Source organism: Pteropus medius, unplaced genomic scaffold, assembly GCF_902729225.1.
Source record: "Pteropus medius unplaced genomic scaffold, Ma_sr-lr_union100, whole genome shotgun sequence".
In the NCBI taxonomy this organism is placed as follows: Eukaryota; Metazoa; Chordata; class Mammalia; order Chiroptera; family Pteropodidae; genus Pteropus; species Pteropus medius.
Genome location: NW_024352784.1, coordinates 19,309,804 through 19,331,097, shown reverse-complemented (window position 1 = coordinate 19,331,097; position 21,294 = coordinate 19,309,804). Strand labels below are relative to the sequence as shown.

General features: G+C 45.3%; 1 protein-coding gene and 1 pseudogene across 2 annotated transcripts in view; one reads left to right on the top strand and one right to left on the bottom strand.

Moving 5' to 3' along the window:
- Nucleotides 1-1,757: 1,757 nt before the first annotated feature.
- On the bottom strand, nt 1,758-1,876 carry LOC120590674 (uncharacterized; annotated as a pseudogene).
- Nucleotides 1,877-12,368: 10,492 nt separating this feature from the next.
- UPB1 (beta-ureidopropionase 1) overlaps nt 12,369-21,294 on the top strand; it is a 30,612-nt gene continuing 21,686 nt past the window's right edge. The window contains exons 1-3 of one of the 2 annotated variants that reach the window (XM_039847716.1): nt 12,371-12,567; nt 18,542-18,713; nt 20,500-20,587. In XM_039847716.1, coding sequence (XP_039703650.1) covers nt 12,464-12,567; nt 18,542-18,713; nt 20,500-20,587 — 364 coding nt within the window. In that variant the 5' untranslated portion in view covers nt 12,371-12,463. Of the gene's footprint in view, nt 12,568-18,541; nt 18,714-20,499; nt 20,588-21,294 lie in introns of both variants that reach the window. The other variant, XM_039847717.1, reaches the window with a different exon arrangement.

Here is a 21,294-nt window from a genome sequence, read left to right as displayed (position 1 = left end):
TAATAGCCTCGCCATTAAACCAATGCTCAAGCAAGAGGTCTGAATCATCTTGCATGTCTCTATCTTCTGTACTCCATGTTCTATATTTGAGTGGTCACAAATCTCTTTGATTTTTATTTCCATAGTATCCCCTAAATTCACCCTCCCTATTTTCCAGTGCCTTAGTTCATGCCTTTGCCATGTTCTGGCTAATGCTGCAGACTAGAAGGCCTCATTTCCAGTCGCTCGCCCTGCCTATCCTCCGCTCAGATCCATGATTTATCTAATTAATAGATCTGAGGATATTAATCATCTGCTCTAAAGTTCTCCATAGCAGTGACCATACAAAATCCTAAGTATTTATATCTCTACCTCCCTATCAGAATAGAGGCACCTCTTATTGATTATTGTATCCCATTGCCTACTGAAGTACATTGAGTAGCATCAAGAAAGCTTATAAAATGAATGAATACAGGCATGCCTTGGAGATATTGCAGATTTGGTTCCAGAGCACAGCAGTAAAGCAAGTAGCACAATAAGTGACTCGTAATCTTTATGCTGGTGGAGGGTCTTGCCTTTAATTTGTAAAAAAAAAAGCAACGTCTGTGAAGCATAATAAAGCGAAGCACAATAAAACGAGGTATGCCTATACAAGGCCAGGAGAATATGACAGAAATACAATATGGTCTCTGTCTTCTAGGTATTTATACTCTTTTTGGAGCTACAAAATAAACACAAGAAACTATTAAATACCTAAACTGAGTTACAAACTCTGAATGCCAGAAGAGCTTAGAAAAGAGAGAGAGATGAGTATAAGATGCTGGTGAAGACATCACAGAGGAGAAGAGACTTCCTGCCAATCTTAAAGGACGGGTGGGGGTTGTGAGGACATGGCGGAAGGCACAGGATGGTCCAGGATGGTCAGCACAGTAAAACAGAGTATTTGCTGGACAAAAAGGAGCCTGGCCTTTTATGTTGGGGAACAATGGGACTAACCTGGAGAGAGAGGGGAAGCCAGAGAAGAGAGGCCCTCGAAAGTCAGGGAAACAAAGGAATTTGCCTAGAATAAGAAAGCAGTAACTTTTTTGAGTACTCTAATAATATAAAAGCTGCCATATACAAAAGCTATAATAATACAAAAGCTACCTTTTCATATATATATACACATACACTCTTTTAACGCCCTAATCTTTTGAGATACACATTATTACGGCATTTTACATATGAGGAAACTGAGGCAGAGTGGCCTTAAATAACTTGCTCGGAGCCACACAGTTGTGTGCAAGGTCCTGTACTAAGCACTTTCAGCACAGATAAATAAGAGAGTTCCTGCTTTCAAAGATCTCAAAATCCAACCAGAATGATACACAACTGATCGCCCCCTAAACAATGGCACATAAATCATGGTGATATTATAACAAAGATGGGAGCGTTATTTTAGGAAACACAAGATGGGAGTGTTATTTTAGGAAAATTAATCTAAAAGTATTAACCTAAAAAGGCTCTATTGGAAGACAACAACACTGAAATCAGAGAAATTAGCTTCCAGCTAACATAGTGATCCAGGCAAGATCCAGAAGGTGATGATGGTAGATGCAGTAAGATTGAAAAAGAGACAGAATGCAAGGCATTTCTAAAGCAGAAATGATAGTAATAGGTTTTTTTAATTTTAATTTTTTTTTTAGGCGAGGCAACCTTTGGTCGACCTCACAGATTGCAAGGACCTTGTCAGTTTACAATCCCCTATTTTTTCATTTTTATTTTATTTTTATTTTTTACGCCTACAGCACCTGGTCTTCCTAGGTGGTCTCCCATCCAAGTACTAACCAGGCCTGACCCTGCTTAGCTTCTGAGATCAGACGGGATCGGGCTTGCTCAGGGTGGCATGGCCGTAGACAGTAACAGGTTTAATGTAAGAAAAAAAGAATCAGATAAATTTTTACGTCTGGGAACCTGGAAGAAGGATGTTAGTAACAGGAAGATAAATTCATTTACAGGAAGACTGAGTTGAAGACTAAGTAGGACTGCTCTGCTCTGGGAGAATGTAATAGGCCTTAATATAATATGCTTTATAAATGAGACTTTGAAAATTGTTAGCACCCAGGCTTGAGTAGTATTTACAGAAAGAATTTTAAATATTTTAATGAACTCTGTGCTGGTAGGACAGCCTCTACGCATTTTCTATGGTTTCGTTTTCTCCTAACCTTCTGCGAGTCTCTGTTAACAATTCTGTTTTGCATCATCCTTGCCACAGAAATGAAGTGTGATTATAATGTAACGAAGCTGAAGTTTAAGTACATACGAACTTATCTACCCAAAACTGATTCCAAAAATGCTGCTTTTGCTCAACACTTTTCTGGAACTTTTCTGTTGGAGTTGCTTTCAGGGTCAATCAACAATCCAAACTTTATTATCACCCTTTGTTAACATCTCCATCCTGATTACTCATTAACTTAGCTCTGAGTTAACTTTTTTAAAAAAATAAAATCTACCCTCAAAAAACCAGTAGATTTCTTGAGTACCACCACTAAGATTATTCCAGAGGTTGTGCCACAGACTTTCCGAATATTCTGATGAGTGGCAATATCACTGTGGGGAAGGGGTGCCCTACCCAGAGTGGGGCATCGCATTGCTAATTATTTCACAGACCTGCTTTTCATTTCATCCTCGAAGCAGCCGTACAAGCAAGTACTATACTATCATCTTATGCTAGGGAGTAAAAGAAGGTCCAGAAAAGTGAAGTAACTCGCTCAGGGTTATGAAACTAATACATAGCAAACTGAAACTTTAAAAATTTATGATTTTACTACTGTACCATGCTGCTTCTGATAAAATAAGAACACTGCTTCCCAATGGATGGGAAATTTATTAGTTAAATGGTATTATTACTATGTAATCCTATTGCATATGGCCATAACTTTAATACTCTTATAATTTCATTTGTTTCCCCATCACTTTCTGTATCGATTAATTCAGGAAAATACTGAGGAAAATATGGACAACTAGCCAGACAATTTGTCATAGATTTTGAATTAAGTCTACCTTATAGAAATACAGAATGTTAGAAATAGAAATGGCTTTAACTCATCAGGCTTGACTCCTCCGATTATAATATTATTATATGGTCTAAGTGTGTTACACTCCATGTCAACAAGCAAATGGATTTCCTTCTCTTTATATAACAGGTTCAACTGAAGGCTATTGCGTATTTACCGTCAGGGGTTTTATTCATGCACTCTCAGTTGAATACAGACAGTAAGTTTTCTTATTCCTCCTTTAAATTCTACTCATTCACCACTGAAACACCATACACATTTATATATAGTAGACGTTTATACTATCTTAAACTGGGTTGGAAGGCTGCAGGCTTGAATTATTTAAGAGAAAAACATTTCCACTTGTCCTGCCAAACACATTGATCAATGCCCACTTAAGTGATGTAATCATCTCCTTTCATTTTGTAAGGGCTACTCTCTCTCTTCAGGTGACTAAGCAGTCTGCAATCTTCCTTCCTTTAATTGGATAATTTTCAGGCTTTTCTTATCCTTCCGGTTTTTACAACTTCACGCAATCATTTTCCTCTGTGAATATAGCAATGGGTTTCATGGCTAGAGTCTTTCTTTAGCATGCTTGTCTCTAGAACTCTCTAGATATCTTCCCACGCATGGGTGCAGTGCAACCCTTTCTCTACCCTGGTGTTCCAGACAGACTGGCTACTGTGCAATGACCACCTTTTTCTGCTTGCAGTCTTGCTTTTCCTTCTTGGACTGATCTTCCTGCGTCCTCCACACATCCTTCTCGCTCAGATGTTTGTCATCCCACCTCTGGACCTGCGTGGCACTTTTGGTAAGGTTATTACCTAATATTGTAAACACAGCTACTGTTTAAGCACTAACAATGTGCTTTATCTGTACCCCAACGGATGTAATACAAACTACCCAGATTTTCCTCCTACCCCTTCACAGCACATTTCCCGTTCCCTATGCAGTCTGTCACTTATAGGCCTAGCATAGTGCTTGATCCATAGCAGGTGCTCAAGAAATAGAAGCCATTATTATTATGATTATGAGAGCAAGCACCATATGACTTATTCATGTTTGACCACAGGGCCTGGCAGAGTATCTGGCACATTCAACACATCTTTATAAAACGAACCAATGAAGAGAATGAATATTAAATGGCTATAAGATCCTTTGAGGCAAACTGTGCAGCCCGCCATGGACTGCCGAAACTCACTCTCTGGAGTCTGCACAGGAAAAATACCCAATTAAGTTAACAGAGATGGGGCTGGGGAGCCCAGAGCATGGCCTGGAAGTCCAGCAAGACACATGGTACCAGGTTCGAGAAGGTTTTGTTGGCTAGTGGCTGCAGAGGCTGAGTATGGGAGACAGCCTTCTGTAGACAGCTCAGGGCGAAGACCAATATCAGTTAGGCTATCCAGGTGCAGATGGCATAGTCAGACTAACTCCCTTGATCAAGGGGAAACTTGGGACTGTAAGGAAGGCTCTTGATGATGAAGGGGGACCTGATCCTTAGACAATTAAAGCCTGTACCTGAAAGTCCCACAGATACCAAAGGTAAGCCTCTGGGGCCCTGAGATTTAGCAGCGGCAGTCCAGGAAGTTGTCTGTGTTAGAGTCCAGCAAGAACTAGCAAGGCCAAGCAACCAGAATGAAACTCAAAACCCAGATTCAAGTCTTCGGCAGTGTTAAGTTTAAAAGGGGACAATGCACTGGGATGCCAGAGAGAGACTTGGGTTTAAGGAAATAAAACATAGCTTCAATTACTGAACTGGAGTGCAAGAAGGCTTAATCCCCCAAACATGGCAGACTAGTTATTCGATTTGGGGCATTAATTCAGGCAGAGCTAGCAGCAAGGTTGAGATCTGACTCAGTAAAGACTCAGATCTGGGACTAAGGACAGGACTTGCCAGTGGTAAAGTTATTGGTGAGGCCGAGAACCTGATACATTATTATAATACTGTGAGTCTTCCATAACGGATAATTAGCACACAACACAGCCTCTCAAAGCACAAAATCTACTTTGCTTCAGTGTTAAGGATTTCCAGATGCCAGCTAGCTAGAGATGGTAAAGTACAGATCACAGGTCTCTTTGGCCTGGCTTAACAAATATCTAATTCTTTCTATATACTTGTTTCACCCTTAGGCTGTATATAGCTGTGTACCTGCTTAATCTTGTAATCCTCATAGTTATTTTTTTTTCTTAATCGAGCCCCAGATACAACTACTTCCAAATTGAAATTACTCTTTACGACCATAAGAGAGTTGTTTCATCCTCTGATTCTGGGACCAGAACTCCTGTCACCAGAATCTAGTCCACACATACTAGCAATAAAAGTGGCCCTTTTCCTTTAAAACCAACTAAACCAAACAAATACACTACTACTACACTGCTACGCCACCACCACCTCTACTACTACTACTATTACTACTACCACTACTACTACTACAATCTTCCCAACACCTGGTTCTTCAGTAAGATTACACTTCTTGACTTTCATTTCTTGATATATCGAACTGTCTGTCTTGTACTGTTTCATGGTCTGTTCTCTGGATTTCATATCCCCCCCCCTTTTTTTTCTGATTCATGTTAAAGCAATATATACAAACCACGGACTGTCTGATTCAACTACCCATCTGATGACTAACTTTCCTCTACAACACTCCCACCAAGTGGTCATTTGGACAGTACTTGAACAGCTGGAATGATTGGGAACTCACCGCCTGCAGAGGCAACCTATTTTACCTTTTGAATCACCTGTTGGAAATAACTGTTTCGGACTGAAATATGCTTCCTTGAATTTCTATCCACTGACCCCAGCTCCTCTCCTTAGGGCCATATGGAACAAATATAAACCTCTATACATGTTCCCTTTGGACATCTGAATAACAATATCGTTCCTGAGTTTGTATGCTTTGTTTTGCTGGATAAATATTCTCAGTGCTTTCAACTATTTGTTGTTATTGCTGTTGTTAAATGTTCTCACCAACATCATCTGTTTTTTTTCTAGATGTATTCAAGATGATCTATATGCTTCATATCCAGCCCATAGATAGATTAATTTCAGGTGTTCTCTAGTCAGCATAGAAAAGAGTAGAGTAGTTGCCTCACTGTTGTTCTGGACACTATGCCTCTCATAATGCAACCGAAGACTATATCAGCTTTTTGGGCAGCCATAACTCACTCACATTGAGCTTAAATGCCACATGTATTGCTGCTAAGCCCATTGCATATTTTTGCAATTGTTTTAGGGGGAGAAGGAGGTAGAAAGAAAGCTTTACTTATCATGTTGATACTTCATAAAATTTGGATCCCAAAAATTCAACCTAGGATTTTGCATTCCTAATGATACTTAACAAATATCTAATTATTTCTATACACTGTTTCACCCTTAGGTTATGTACAGCTATGTACCTGCTCAATCATTTAATCCCCAGTTATTTTTTTTAGTTTGCTGGACAAATGATGACAAACTAGAGATGGGTCATGGACTAGATTTCAGCTTAGGCTAGTCAGCTTTGCTTTATTTCATGGCCTCAGACTGTAGCCTTCCTCAAAATTACTCGTCTTTCAAAGGTATACTATTTATCACCAGAAGAACTGGTGGAAAGAATATAAATGATTCAATGCAAAGCAATATTACCACTGGAAACGTGCCTCAAAAATAAGTATCCAGTACATTAAGGATGGTATGTTTATGATTTCCCATGAGAATATTATATCCAAACATATTTTCCTAGATTAAAGATAAGATCTTATAGAGATAACACTGTATGGATTTTTAAAAATATTTTAACTTTGATTCTTTCAAATCAAAGAAAGCGGAATGAGTATTATTATCCTCATTATTAGATGAAGAAACAGACTTAGGAAGGTCATGACTTGTCTATGGTTACATGGCTGAAAAAGGGTAGAACCAGGGCTGAACCCCAAGTCTTTATATTTTTAGTATGCAATTCCCACGAACCTGTAGCACTCCGAGACAAGTGAGGCCCAGTCCTGGCACTAAGGCACTAAAATCCAAGGAGTTCTCCTCCAGGTATTAGACAAAATGTGCTCTACTTGCCCTTGCTATCCAGATTTTTTTTTTAAGGGTCTTGATGTAACAAATAGTTGTTACAATACTTAAGAGATGTCAAACTCTAGCAATCATAAAATCATAGAATTTATGAGAATTAGTACAATGCCTTTAACTTTGGAGATTAGGAAGAGGTATCAAGTAATTCTAAAGCGGCAATTACCTAATAGCAAAACCAGGAATAGAACCTATTTATATACCCATTTCAATGTTCTTTCTGTTACATTGTACTGTTCCTCAAAATACAAGTAGGCAGCTGTCTGTTACTTATAGCTAGGACATTTCTAAAAATGGAGTCTGATATATATTATCTATAACTCAAGAATATTACGGCCAAGGATCCTACCAAACTTCAAAGGACTATGGGCCAGGAGACTAATCAGAGAGGGGTGAACCATGATACTGAACCAGTGACTTCCCAGTAAACAGAGCTGTGCTACATGAAGCAGATCCTGAGAGCAGACTCCCTCCACCACTATCTATTGCTGTTGGGAGTCACTCAAGGACTGGAACTACCTGTGTCCTCGATGACCACAGTGCAAAGACAGCTGAGAGTCTTACTGAAAGGAGAGGATTATGAAGCTGCCAGTCAAGGGTGGTCTTTTTTAAAAGCAGGCTAAATAATCAGCTACTGAGATAATATATGTAAAAAAGACCCGCTAAGTGATTATATAAACATTTATAAATACTAATACGGTGTTTGATTTGGTTCGACAATTATTTATTGAGCACCAGTTATATGCAAAGCACTGTAGATTCAAAGACATGTCATACCTCTATCCTCAAGAAACTTAACAGATTCAATACTAAGGCAACACAGACGTGGAAACTTAAGCAAGCCTGAAGAAGCCAGGAAAGGCTTTATTGAAGAGGAGACATTTGAATTGAATCTTAGAGTTTGGGTAAGAATTATCTAGGTGAAGAGGAGCTGAGCAAAAACAGAGGCATTAAATGGTGTGGAATGTTTGTGCAACTAGAAGCTGTTTGACAATGCTGGAGCCCAAAGTATAAGACAGGAAAGAATTATAGTATGAGATGAGGCCTTATGCCATGCCATTCTTGGAGTGCCACTAAAGAACAGAGCACCCTGGGAACCAAGACCAAGGGGGAATTTGAAGTTGGGAGACAGGAAGACTGAGAAAGAGTTGGTTGAAGTAACTAGGAGATGATAAAAGCCTTTACAAAGAATGTATAAGTAGCAATAGGAATGTATAAGATACATCAGATAGGCCATATTCCAGAAAAAAAAAAGGAAGTTATTGAATGATGTTACCTGTAGGGTGGGGTCTCCTGATCTAAATATTTCTCTCAGGACCTCTTCTCATGTCTGATACTTTTACCATCAGAAAGTTCCTTCTGTAGGATCTTTAACAGTCTCCTACCCTACTAAAATGGAGTTGATCAGTGCTTTTGAGTGTTGTTCAGCTAACATTAAGATGGATTACAAAAAAAAAAGAGATGAATTATGAAAGTTTACTGGGAATAAAGGCCTTGCAGGGATGAGTAGGGCTAGTCATGAGGGGAGAAGCAAAAAACTCATATATTTTAAAAAAAAAAAAATCTCAAAGGAAAACAAGGGACGAAAAGTTCAAGCAGCTAAAAAGGAGACAAAGAAACCTCATATGCCACCATTTTGGCTGGTCTGGCCCTGCTCTGCTACAAAATCCATTTTCAATTGGCTTGAGTACATTATTTCAAAACTCTTTCATGTGCGACACTTAAATTCCTATAAGGATAATAAAATAACAATAAAATAAACCCTAGCAAAGCAAGAACTGTGACTTCGGAGCTAATAAACACCATGTAGAAACAAGTTAACCCAGAAATTGGGCCTTTAGAAAGTCGCTCCAGATCTTTCCTACCCTTGACTAGACTGGCTCCTATATTTTTATTTCCAGTTAAGTGTTGTGTTTAACTTGGAAATCTGACAAATACCAAGAACTCTTACCCCATAAGCCACAGTATTATTGGGAGGATAAAACAGGACAAAAAGAGGCAAATGCTTTTGTGTGCTGTAAAATGCTTAATGAGGACACAAGCAGCCCCTCTGGCTCATGGAAGAAAAGAGGACAGACAGGTGGGATTTTGGGGTTACAGCCCTTGCAAGCATTGCTCACCAGTGCCGATAATAAAATTTTAGTCCTTCAAATGCTGATGAGCAGAACCCACAGTACCTTAAGTACCTTTCCTAAGGATTAAAATTAATGCATTAGTGAATTTAAAAGTAACACCTAAAAATAGACGCTAATACATTTTTAACAAATGAGCTCTTTCTATAAAACCAGCCTCTATAATGAAATTCTTTTGTCGCAGATAAGCGTGTAAATAGAGGAAGTTACATATGATTAGAGTATTAGAATCATACTTTACTAGAATTAAGAAAGGCTTAGATTATCTCTAGAGACTATCTTCCCAGCTCCCTACCATCCCCTGCCTTTCTTAGAGCAGGAAAACTGAGCTAATGGTAGAACCCAGACTAAACTGCCGTTTCCTGACTCCTGATCTAAGGCTCTTTTTTTAAATAAAATATTTCAAATATAAAGAAAGCATATTAACAAACACCCAGATTTTTAAAATGTTAATCTTTTAATTCTTTTTTTTAAAAAAGAATTAAAATATTATACATCAGCAGATGGTTCTCATTCCTCTAGCCCATTCCCCTACCTCCCTCTCCAGAGGTTAACCACCATATTGAGGCTGCGGTGTATTCCATCCTTCCTGTTCATGTTTGTATACACTTACCAAATGATTACATGTCCATATACCACACCCTGTTGCCAGAGAAAGAGTTTGTCTTGGTCTTCACAAAAAGAAGGAGTCCCTTACTCTAGTATGCTTACATGCAGTTAAAACCTTTGGGGTTTGGCTGGATATTTCAAAAAGAAACTAGGGCAGAGCTTAAAGTCTTTCAAAATGATTGCCACAGAAGGATCTAATGAAGTGTCTTATTATCTAAAGCGAAAAATAAATTGGGCAAATATAACAATTTTAGTATAGCTTTTTGAATCCTACTCAAGTGTTTCATATCTGTGAAAGCCTGGTTTATAACAGCCTAGGATGAATGACCTGTCACCTAAAAAGAGAGAAAGATGGATTAAGCAATTTAAATAGTAATAATAGTTTCTACTGCTTCAAGTTCAAGCTCAAATGTCGCCGCCTTAATGAATGTCCTTGATCTCATCAGAATTAATTCCTTCAACAGTCCAAAGCCCTGTAGATACAAAAATAGATCAGACTCAGTTCCTGCCCAGAGCCCAGAAATAATTACACAATAGTGTTTGATAAGTGTTCCGATAGAGGGTTAGTGGAGTCCAATATTTCTGGAGAAATTGGAGAAGACTTTCCATTGGAGGTGATATTTGAGCTGCATCTTGGAGGATGAGTAGGAGTTCACAAAACGGAAGATGAACGGTCATTCCAGGTAGGGAGACATTGAATGAAAGAGTACAAAGGATGGTAAGCTATTAGTTTTAAAAAGACAACTACAGGTAGATAGCAGAGGTAAGTTAGAAGACTGGTAACAATTCAAGCGAAAGATGACATGATTGTAGGCATGAGGTGGGAGGGAGGATTTTCACAAAATTCAAGAGATACATTTAGCAGAACTTGATGCTTGATTGTATGGGAGAAAGAAAGAACATAAAGGAGCTGAGAATGATTTCCAAAGCCTTGGCAAATGAGTGGGCAGTGAAGGCATTAACTAAAATAGGAAATACCATACAGAAGATAAGAGCAGGTCTGAGAAGCGGGGGTTCAAGTTCCCTCTGAGGCATTTTGAGTCAACAATGAGGCCTCTTCCCTGGGGCCTTAAATGATTTCCTTTTCTAGGCCAGAACTCAAAGCTTCCTCTGAGCTCCATAGCATATTGTGTACCTTTTTCATATCAAATTATTTAAATCTGCCATAGTTACAAGTGTGTCCCTAACTTAAATCATGAAGAGGTACGAGATCTTGTTTGTCTGTGTATTGTCCTTATCTCAGAACCTTATGTCCAAAAGCCTTCAAAGTTTGCATTCTTGAACAGCCAGCCAGCTCCATCAGATACTGGAAAGTGCCAGTTAACATTTATCAAAACAATGACCAAAAGTTGAGTTAGTGGCCCACATAACACATCTAAAGTATTTGGCCCTACAACACCTACTTTTAGCTCTCTCTGTGCTTATCTTACTTTTCAACAACACTGCAAGGTAGTTTTATTCCTGTTTTACAGATAAAGCAGCAGAAGCCCCAAGCGTCTTAATAACTTCCCTGAGGTCACAAGGTTTGCAAATGGCTAAACCAGGATTTGGGCGGACTTGTTCCTTCACCATTATGCCCGTCAGAGTTAGGCTGTCCTAATTCTCAGCTGGGCTGAAAAGAGGATCTTTTTTGGTTCCTGAGAGGGCAACACCACCGGGATTGGAGGGAACTACAAGAGAGTTCTCACCCCTACCATCTCAAAACAGTCTAAAGTGCCCCTCTGCCGGCAAAGTGCCCATGTGGACACAGCCACTGCAGACGGCAGAGTTCAAAGAGTCCAGAGGGTGAACCGCTGTGCGGGGACCCAACATTTTGCAGAATTAACTTCATGAAAGCGCATGGCATCACTTGACCTTTTGCTCAGGCGACGTCCGCGCAGCCAGGGCTCCAACGCCGAACTCCAGGGTCGGAGCACGCTGCCGCCGGGACTCTCAGGGTTATAAATTCTCAGAAATAATGGGCACTGGAAGACCGAGGGGCAGCCTCCTATCCCTCGGGATACTGAAACTCGTCCCGTATCTTCCTCCGCAGTCCCATGCGGTGAGCCAGCTGGCTTGCCGACCCCATGCTACAGACCGGAGACCGAAGTCGCGGCGGGGAAAGGCCCCGCGGGGGTGCGTTAGGGCGGAAGAGGCGCTGCTACGCGCCGGCCCTGGACCTCAGACCCGCGCCGCCGCAGCATCCCTCACCGCCTCTCCAGGTACCGGGTCCCGCTCCGACATCTCGGGGCAGGTGAGAGGTGGAACGTAAAGGCGAGCGAGAGCGCAACAGAACCGCCCTGGGAACCGGCACGAGGGCCTCCGAGGGCGACGGAAGGGCGTAAGCTGGGCCCGCAGCGGGCACCAGACGCGCGAGGGCTCCAAGCGGCCCTGCCATGGAGGGGGCGTGTCCCGGCGCGTGCCGAACGAGGCGCCAATGGCAGGGCGGGGGCGGGCTCACCCGCGAAGCCCTGGGGTGCTGATTGGCTGCGCGCTGGGGAGGCGCGAGGAGAGGGCGTGCCCTCACGAGAGACTCGCAGGTGCAGAAGGCTCGCTAGGAGAGAGGCGAGTTTGTGCGCGGGCCTGGCTGTCTCCTCCTCTGACTCCTCCCCCTTCGGATAAAGGGCAGGCAGTTTGGGCCTGGACTTCGGCCTTTGCGGACTTCAGCCATGGCGGGACCTGAGTGGGAGTCGCTGGAGCAGTGCTTGGAGAAGCACCTGCAGCCCGCAGACTTGCGGGAGGTGAAACGCATTCTCTATGGCAAGGAGACCAGGTCTGGGGCCCGGAGGCTGGGGCGGAGGGTTGTGGACAGCGAGCGTGGGTTCGGGGGACCGTGATGACTGTTTCAGCATCTCAAGGGCTCTTTGGGGGAGTCAATGAAGTCCTGAGTGGGCTAGCAGAGACCATACGAAGCCTAGATATGAAGTTCTGGGGTGTTCAGGCATTGCACAACGGCAGCGTGACCTTTACAAGCCACTTCTCCAGTTACCTGGATCTAGAAGAGAAAGGATGGGCTTTTTACTCCCTGAGGCTTTCTCTGTGGCCACCTAACTCTTCTGACCCGCTTCCAGTGATCAGTGTTCTCCCCAGGTCCAAGCCTGTACTCTGGATGTCTATCCCAGTCAGTGCCTCCAGCCAGAGCCCCCGGCAGATCAACTGATTGTCCAGCCCCAGCTCCTCCTTCCTGCAGTGACCAGCCTCTGGTGGACTCTTGGAGATAGAAGCCTTCTGAATCTGGTTGGCCAAGGAAACTTTCCCACTTGGCAAGCAATAGAAGTTAGTTACCACACTTAGTACAAATGTGTTCCCACTCCCAGCCAGTCGTGTGCATCACTAGGGCTTTCTGGAGATAGTGCACTGCAGAGACTAGGTATACAAAGTTGGAAGATACTTCTCCTTCTACTCTGGTTTCTATTCAGTCTTCTTTTCGCAACCAGAAACTGTAAATCATATCCTGTTGCTCCTTTGCTTAAAAGTCTATGAGAGATTTCCATGGCTCTTAGAAGGAAATCCAAACTTTGACCCCATTCAACTCCTAACTAAATGTCCTTCCACTTCCTTGCCAATTGGCAGGCTTCCTGACCTTGGCAGTGACCTTGAGGCAGAATCTGATCAACTCACTGTAAACATGAGGGTGTTGATTGGATCAGTGCTTCCCATCTTCCAGCTGCTGTGAAGTTACTGTAAGGAGGTCAGACCTCAAATACAAAGGTGTTTTCACAGCTAGTGGATGATAAAGGTAGAACAACCATCTTTGGGGGCGGGAGGGGTACTGAATTTGGTCAGAAAGGGCTCATCATACCCAAAGAGGAGTACCAGGACTGGATGACCTTCAAGGCCCCTCTAGTGTGCTCAGGCTGGAATACCACTTTCTACCGAACCTTATCAAGGTTTATCATGGGCAAAGTCTTTCAGAGTTGAGGCTCCCAAAGAAGATGTCAAGAAGGTGTCTTAAAGCAAGGAGTGTCTCAAGCTACAGTTCCAGGGATGAGAAAAGGTTTGTTTGAAGGGTGAGGTGGGTATGTTCTCCTGGGAAAAAAGATAGAGGGCTCATGAGTGTCAGGGAGAGGCAAAGCAGGAAAAGAGAAATAAGTTTCCCACATAGGTGATTGACTAGGGCACATGCTAGAAAACAGGGTAAGGACTACCTTGCAAGAAGGGCTTTACATGAGCATTTGGGTCGCTTAGGTGTGGGTAGGGATTATAATGGGTGGTAAATTGGGACCAACATCCATTGACCAGTGACTGCCAGGCCTCATCCTGGGGCTTGGTTCACAATAACTGAGTAAGTGGCTCCCCATTTCCTCTTTCTCTTATTGCCTTTTCTTGGTCTGTTCCACTCAGCACTGAGCCCTTCCAGGCTTTACTTCTAGGGCATAAACCTTTGTACTTGTTCAGTTCTTGTGATAGAGTAGGATTTGGCTATAAAGGGGATTGCAAACTAAAGTAGGAAATGAATCATTTAAAACATCTTCTCCCACTTAAACTCCAGTTCGGTCCTCACAGCCTGACTTGGACATGGCTGCCTCTGTGACGGCCCGGTGGAGCCTGAATCCTCAGCCCCTCCCCTGGACTCCCTTTGCACTCCACACAAGCCCACCTTCTCTCCTGTGACTTGTTCTGCCCAACACAAAGATGATGCTTAGTAAGCATTTGCTAAATGAATGAGCTAAATAGGCCTTTGCCTCTGCCAGACAGATGAAATCCCCGAAGAACATCAACTCTCAATTTTAAGACAGCCAGAACCAAGAAGCATTTGTTCATTCAACAAACATTTATTGAGCGTTTATTTTTGTCTCAGGCACTGGGGATACAAGGATGAGTAAGCCATTGTTGCAACCCTCAGGGGACTTTCTTTGAATGGTTATCCTGTATCGTGAGAGAAAGATGCAGGGAGAGCTAGAGAATCTACATGTACAAGGTTGGGGCAGGTCAAGAAGGCATCCCAGAGGCGCCACGCTTCAGCTGCAACCTGAAGGAGATGGAGGAGTTCTTTTGGAGACAGGGAGGGTTCGGGTATTCTAGGCCAAGGCCCGGACACCAGGGGACATGCTCATTTGGAGACTGTGGGTGTAGAGTACTGTAGGGTTCACCCGAGGCGGGAGGCAGGAGTAGCTGGGGTGAGTCCTGGGGGCTCTGTATGCCATGCTGAGGCAGCAGGACTTGTCTTGATGGTGATGGGAGCCTTTCAAGAATTTGAAAAGGACAGGTGAAGGATGAGGAGGCCTAAAGCAAACAGAGCGTCTGAGGGTGGAGAGGAGGAAGGGTTCCAGAGGTCTCAGGGAGGTCAGTGGACAGCGTGGCTAGCAGGTGTGGCAGAGGAGGCAGGATCATTCCAGCTTCTGGTTTGCACACTCAGATGGCTGGTGGATTCACCTGATGAGAAGCAGTTTTGGGAAAGGCTGGTGAATTGGATGGGGAATGCTGTTAGCTTCCTAGGGCTACTGTAACAAATTATCACACACTGGTAGCTTAAACCAAAAGACGTTTGTTCTCACAGTTCTGAAGACCAGAAGTACAAAATCAAGGTGTTGGCAGAGCCATACTGCTCCAGAGGCCCCGGGGGAGAATTCTCCCTTGCCTTTTCCAGTTTCTGGTAGCTTCTGGCATTCCTTGGCTTATGGCAGCATCACTCCCATCTCTGCCTCCGTCTTCACATGGCCTTCTCCTTATGTCTCTCCTCTGGGCATCTCTTATAAGAACACTAGTCACTAGATTTAGAGCTCACCCATATAATTCAGGATAGCCTTATCTTGAGATCCTTAATTACATCTGCAAAGTTCCTTTCTCCAGATGAGGTCCCGTTCACAGGTTTTAGGTATTAGGATATGGACATATCTTTTTGGGGGCCACAGTTCAACCGACTACAGGGACCATGAGGAGATGGGCCTCAGCAGGGAGGCAGAGCTTGGGGTTGTCCCAGAGATGATTATTCCAGGTGAAGGAGGAGGGAGTGCAGAGTGGGATTCTGGAGAACCTGATGCTAAAGGGGCCAGAGGAAGCAGAGGCTTTGTGGGAGATTCTAGAGGCCAGGATGCAGTGGTAGGGGACCCTAGGGTGGGTAACAAGGATGCTGAGTGGGACAGGGTCAGAGTGTCCGGTGGCATATGGAGATCTAGTAGGATGAGGACAGCAGGGAGTCTGCTGGCTTTAGCAACCAGAAGGCTGGTGGCTCAAGGTGGGGCGTGGGGGCCTGAGAACAGGGGCTGAGGAAGGTGTGGCAGGTGAAGATTGCAAGGAAGCTTCCAGCAGAGGGGAGGGGAGAGAGAGCGAGCGAGGTAATAAAAGGGACCTGTGTAGAACCTGTTGTCCCCCTCCCCCTCCTTTTTTTTCCCCTAGTTTTTTAATGGGAGAGACTCAATCAGCTTTAGTGGTGTATATGGTGGGTCTATGCCGGACAGAGATGTCCAAGCCATGTGTATTGTTAAGTGAAAAAGGCAGGTGGGAGAGCAGAATATACAGACTGATGCTATTGTATTTATAAAACACGTACAGAAAGAAAAATATCGGGAAGGTACATAAAACATTGTTAAGAGAGGTCATCTCCGAAGTTCAGGACTGGGGCTAAGGGATGGGACGGAGAGGGAGACTCATTTTTCCTTTGATAACTTTTTCCACTGTTCGATTTTTTTTTTTCTCCCATGAATATGTGTTTCTTTCATAACAAAGCTCTAGTTTAATTATTTAAAATGCTGATGGTAAAGAGCCATTAGAAGGGGAAAGATGAAGTTCCAGAAGTGAAAGGTTACTGAAGAAGCAGGAGCTGAGTTCCCTCAGGCAAGGTCTGCCTTGAGCCTGGGCGGAGATGTGGGGGCCCAGCGGAAGGGGTGGGGCGGGAGGGTGTCTTGGGGCTAAGTAGTGGGCTTTCCTTGAAGTTGGAAGTGAGAGGTGGGGCCCTTAGTAGCAGGATGAGGGGCAGAGGGGCAGAAAGCCAACTCTGGGGACCAAGGGAGGGTAGTGGGCAGCACAGATCCTCCACCCCTCCTATTCCCCCTCCCCCCAGTGAAGTCGTGGCTCATTTGCTGGTCTCCGCCCCTCCTGGGCCATGGCTGATCTGTGCCTCACCACATCCCGGAGACAAGCCTTTGGTAGACACAGCACATGTTTATGGAATGGGGCTCGAGGTTGGTTGGGTTCCCCAAGACTCAGCGATGGGCCCCCTGTTTCAGAGCAGGGTGGGGAAACCTCGCAGGGAACTGGGGCGGTACAAAGATGGAGGCAGCACTCAGCATAGATGGTGAGGAGGCAGGAAGGTCGTATATCTTGGAATAATGAGGCTGATGGCGGTGGAAAGATGGGGAGAGCAGACAGCTGTGGGCTGGATGGGGAGAGATGACCAGAGACTGAGGGACATCATCCAAGTGATGGTTATAGCAGGGCTCGCAAACCCAAAACAAGACCTCATCTGCCTGATATCCTCCTGGGGTGAGACCTCAGGCGGAGGGTGGGGCTGCCAGGAGCTCTCTCAAAGGGCAGTCCGGTTCCCTGGCCCATAGGCCTTAGGGGAAACAAACACACCCTTCTCTCCTCCTGTCCAACACAGAGACTTAACCTGGGGAGGAGGCCTGCCGAGATGGGGGGCCCTGCCGCCTGAGGGCAGGAGGACCATCTCTGAGGCAGTCACGGCAAGAGAAGGCACAGTGTGGGCACTGCTGGGGGCACTTGCTGTTATTTCCAACCTGCTGAAGCTAACAGAACCCTGACTAGTTGAAAAGCAGGCTGATTGTCAGGGGTGGAACCCAGCGCTGAGCTGTCAAGGAGATCACATGGAAACCGCCTGGCAGGGGGCGGCGACAGGGGGCTTGGGCTGACAGGGCTGTGATTTTGAAAGAAACATCTTTAAGAAAGTGACTTAAAGTAGGAGGGAAATATTATTATTAGATAATGGCTGTCAGGTTATTTTTTGATGTGTTCTCTGGGTATTTCATAACCATCTCATCCCTAGATGGTAAGGCCTTCCTGGCCAGGGGTCAAGCCCCCATCCCCCTGTGGGTTTGGCCTCCGTCCTGGGCACAACAGGCATCAGAGGTGTTTGGCCAATGGTTACTTCAGTGGGAGGTTTTGTAAATAATCCACTTGCCTTTGTTAATAAACCACAAACCAGGATGAGTGCTTGGGCCTTTGGTCTGGACACTTGGGCCCCTACCAAGCCCCAGCACGTGCATGGAACACTCTCCACACACACACCAGCCCCGTTCTCTGGCAGGAGCAGCAGCAAAACAGGACAGTGGGGACACTGGAGACCTGCGGTCCCTGGTGGTGAAGGGTCACAGGGCCTTCCCTCATGCCTCAGCCCTGGCCTTTCCACCCAGCCGTATCTAGAACTCGTCTGGGCATCCATTCCCTCACTTCTGTGCTGACCGCTGAGACTTTAATCCCCACCGATTTCAGCATCTCTAAAAGGTCAACTCTCGACGGGTCACCTGCTGCTCCCACCCCTCACCCTGCTTCCTCCTTTGGCCAGGCCTGACCACTGCCACCCCGCTGCTGAAATCTCCCCAGTGACTGACGAAGTCCACACTCCGTGTGTGTCGTGCGGTGTTCGTTCCCGCCCAGCCAGGCAGGCCCCCCGCCCTCTGCCAGGCCCCGCTCCAACTCCCCATGCTCTGGCACTGGCTGCTCCGTTTGCCTTCTAACCAGGACGCAGCACCTCTTCTCTACCCGATGAAAGACTGTGGGGTTGGGGAAATTTTAAATTCCGCACGCCTCATGCAAATCATCTCCCCTCTTCTTTCCTGCCCATTTAGGAAGCTAGACCTGCCCAGCAGGGCTTTCGAATTCGCCTCCGAAAGGGACTTTGAGCTGCAGGGCTACGCCTTCGAGGCCGCAGAGGAGCAGCTGAGGCGACCTCGGACCGTGCGTGTGGGGCTTGTTCAGAACAGAACTCCCCTGCCTGCAGATGCCCCTGTGGCGAAACAGGTGCAGCCTCTTTTGACCGTAAATACATAAACAGGCCATGGCCCATTCTGTGTTTTGAACACACCCAACAGTGCCCTGCTGGCCACTCACTCGAGGTCCGCAAGCACATCGAGTGGTCAAATGGTCACCCAGATACTTCGGTCCTAGCCACCCGCCTTCCCTGTGTCTCTGGCTCTTCTTTCTCTTCTGGCTCCTCCCCTTTCTCTGCCTTCTTCTCGCTCCTCACTGTCCTTTCCACCTACCCCTCACTTCCTCTCCTGTGATTGATCCATTGTTCCATTTACCAGTTGAGATGGTGCCCTTTTGGCTGGCTCATGCTTTCTCCAGGGAACTCTGCCTCTCAGTCTCCTGCCAAAAGGCCACTTGCCAATGCACACCAGTCAGGACCCATCCGTTCGTTGATGTGTTTCTCTGCCTTGTTCCTAAGGGCGAGACTCACTATACTCAGATGTCTGTCAGCTGATGGTGCCTGCAGGGTTGCAGGACTATGACAGGCATTTGCTTATGATCTTACTATTACTATCAATGTGATGGCACGTTGTATTTCCCTAAAGAAATATGTTTTCACGGACGCAGGTGGTTTCTTGTATACACTTCACCACTTTCCTCCAGCTGCTCAAACTTTCCAGGCTTTCTCTGCAGACGTATCTCCAGATAGAGCATGCTTGAGAATTCTCAGGGATTCTAGAGAAACCTAAGGTCAGTTGGATTCCAGGTTGGGTTCTGCATTGTCTTTCACGTTGGTTCTTCCTCAGCTTTTGTTGGATTAAAAGATTTCTGGTTCTCTGTTCACTTTTTGTCTCCAGGTTAGTTGACTGTGAACAAGTGTCCTCGACTGTCCCAGATTGTCAGGTCGTCAAGGGCAAGGGTGCTGTTTTCAGCCCCAAAACGCCTAGAAGCACTTTTTGCCTACTGTTGCTCCCTGCCCCGGGAACATCTGTGGGGCCCTGGTGTGCAGTCTCACAGGGGAGATAGAGAGCACTGTAAAAAATTTGTGCTCTCTGGGTTTTCAGCCTGGTTCCTCTGGTCTTTCTTTGAACAAACACTTCCGACTGTCTCCTGGGAGCCAGCTGTTGTGCTGAGGACACAGAGAAGATGAGGACACTTTCCCCCTGCTCTGAAGGAGCTCATGGGGTCATGGGAGCGACAGACAGTGGAAGAACATGACAGCACAATGGGAACAACACCACCAAAGGGGCACACGTAGGCTGGGGAGCACAGAGGTACCTCAATACTCCTGGGAGAGTCTCCCCTCTGTGAGTGACACATGACATGGATAATCCTCCCCATCCAGGGAGGAGGATTGAGTGGGGGAAGGAAGCACATTCCTGGCCAAGGGCACAGCTGGGAAAGGCAAGTCATTCGATGATAAGGTACACACAAAAATAAAAGTGGCAGGACGAGGCATCCCCAAAGCCTTGAATGCAGGGTGGTGGAAAGGGGACTGTGTCCTGGGGCGAGGGAACAGTCTCCGCAGGGAATGGTCCTGGTCTTACAGTAAGCAGCACACAAGGCAGGCAGTTCTCCCCATTCTCTAGACAAGGAAACCGAGGCTCGGAAAGGCAGCGTTGAGTGTGTGGGGGACCCCAGAGGCTCTGCAGCTCCCCGTTTTGTGGCAGATTTTGGACCTGATGACAGTATGAAATATCAGAACTTCCCCACCCTGCTCATCCTCTTGCAGCTCGTTGGATGAGGGTGGTTGTGCCAAATGCATTGCGATGAGTTCTAAAAAAGGCCTCAGCCAATAGAACTAATGGGTTCTAATCCTTGATTTTTAAATTGCCAGGTCTCTGCCCTTCACAGACGCATAGAGACCATAGTAGAGGTGGCTGCAATGTGTGGAGTCAATATCATCTGTTTCCAGGAGGCGTGGAGTAAGTTTCTCTTGGGGTGCTTTCTCTGTGGCCCTCAAACAATAGCGTGCTGTGTTTTTTCCATGTTGTTAAGAGTGCTTGCTACCCAGTTTTTAAAAAAATCTCCTTTTCTCATCCATAGAAAGGTTTTGTCAACAACACCAGCAACCCAGGAACCCCAACCTCCCTTCCTCTCACACGCCCCAGTTTGTCATCTGGTAATATCAGTTCTTCCTCCCAAATAGTTTTGAATCCATTCACTCCCTCCTCCCTCCTCCTTACCACCGCCCTGGTGCAAGGCACCATCGGCTCTCACAGTGACTTCTGTAATTGCCTCTAGCTGGTCTCATGCCCTCTACTCTGGCCCCGTCTAGGGAAGACCTTTTCAAAACACAGCTCTGCACGGCTTAGTCGGTTCCTTCCCCCACCCCCGCAGCCTCCTCTCCGCTGGGCTCTCCCCTGGCCTCCCTTATCTTTCACTTCCCTAAGGCACCCTCCTTTCCCTCCTTCCAGGACATCGCATCGGCTGTTCCCTCCTCTTGTCTAGTTAACCCTGCTCAGCCTTCAACTCTCAGCTCAGAGCCCACCTCCCTATCTAAAATTGGGTCCCTATTATATACCTATGGTACCAGGTACCTTTTCTTTATTTCATTTTTATTTTTATCAAAAATCATACATGCTCATGCTTGAGAGTCAATTGGGTCAACAAGGTGGGTTACCAAAAAAAA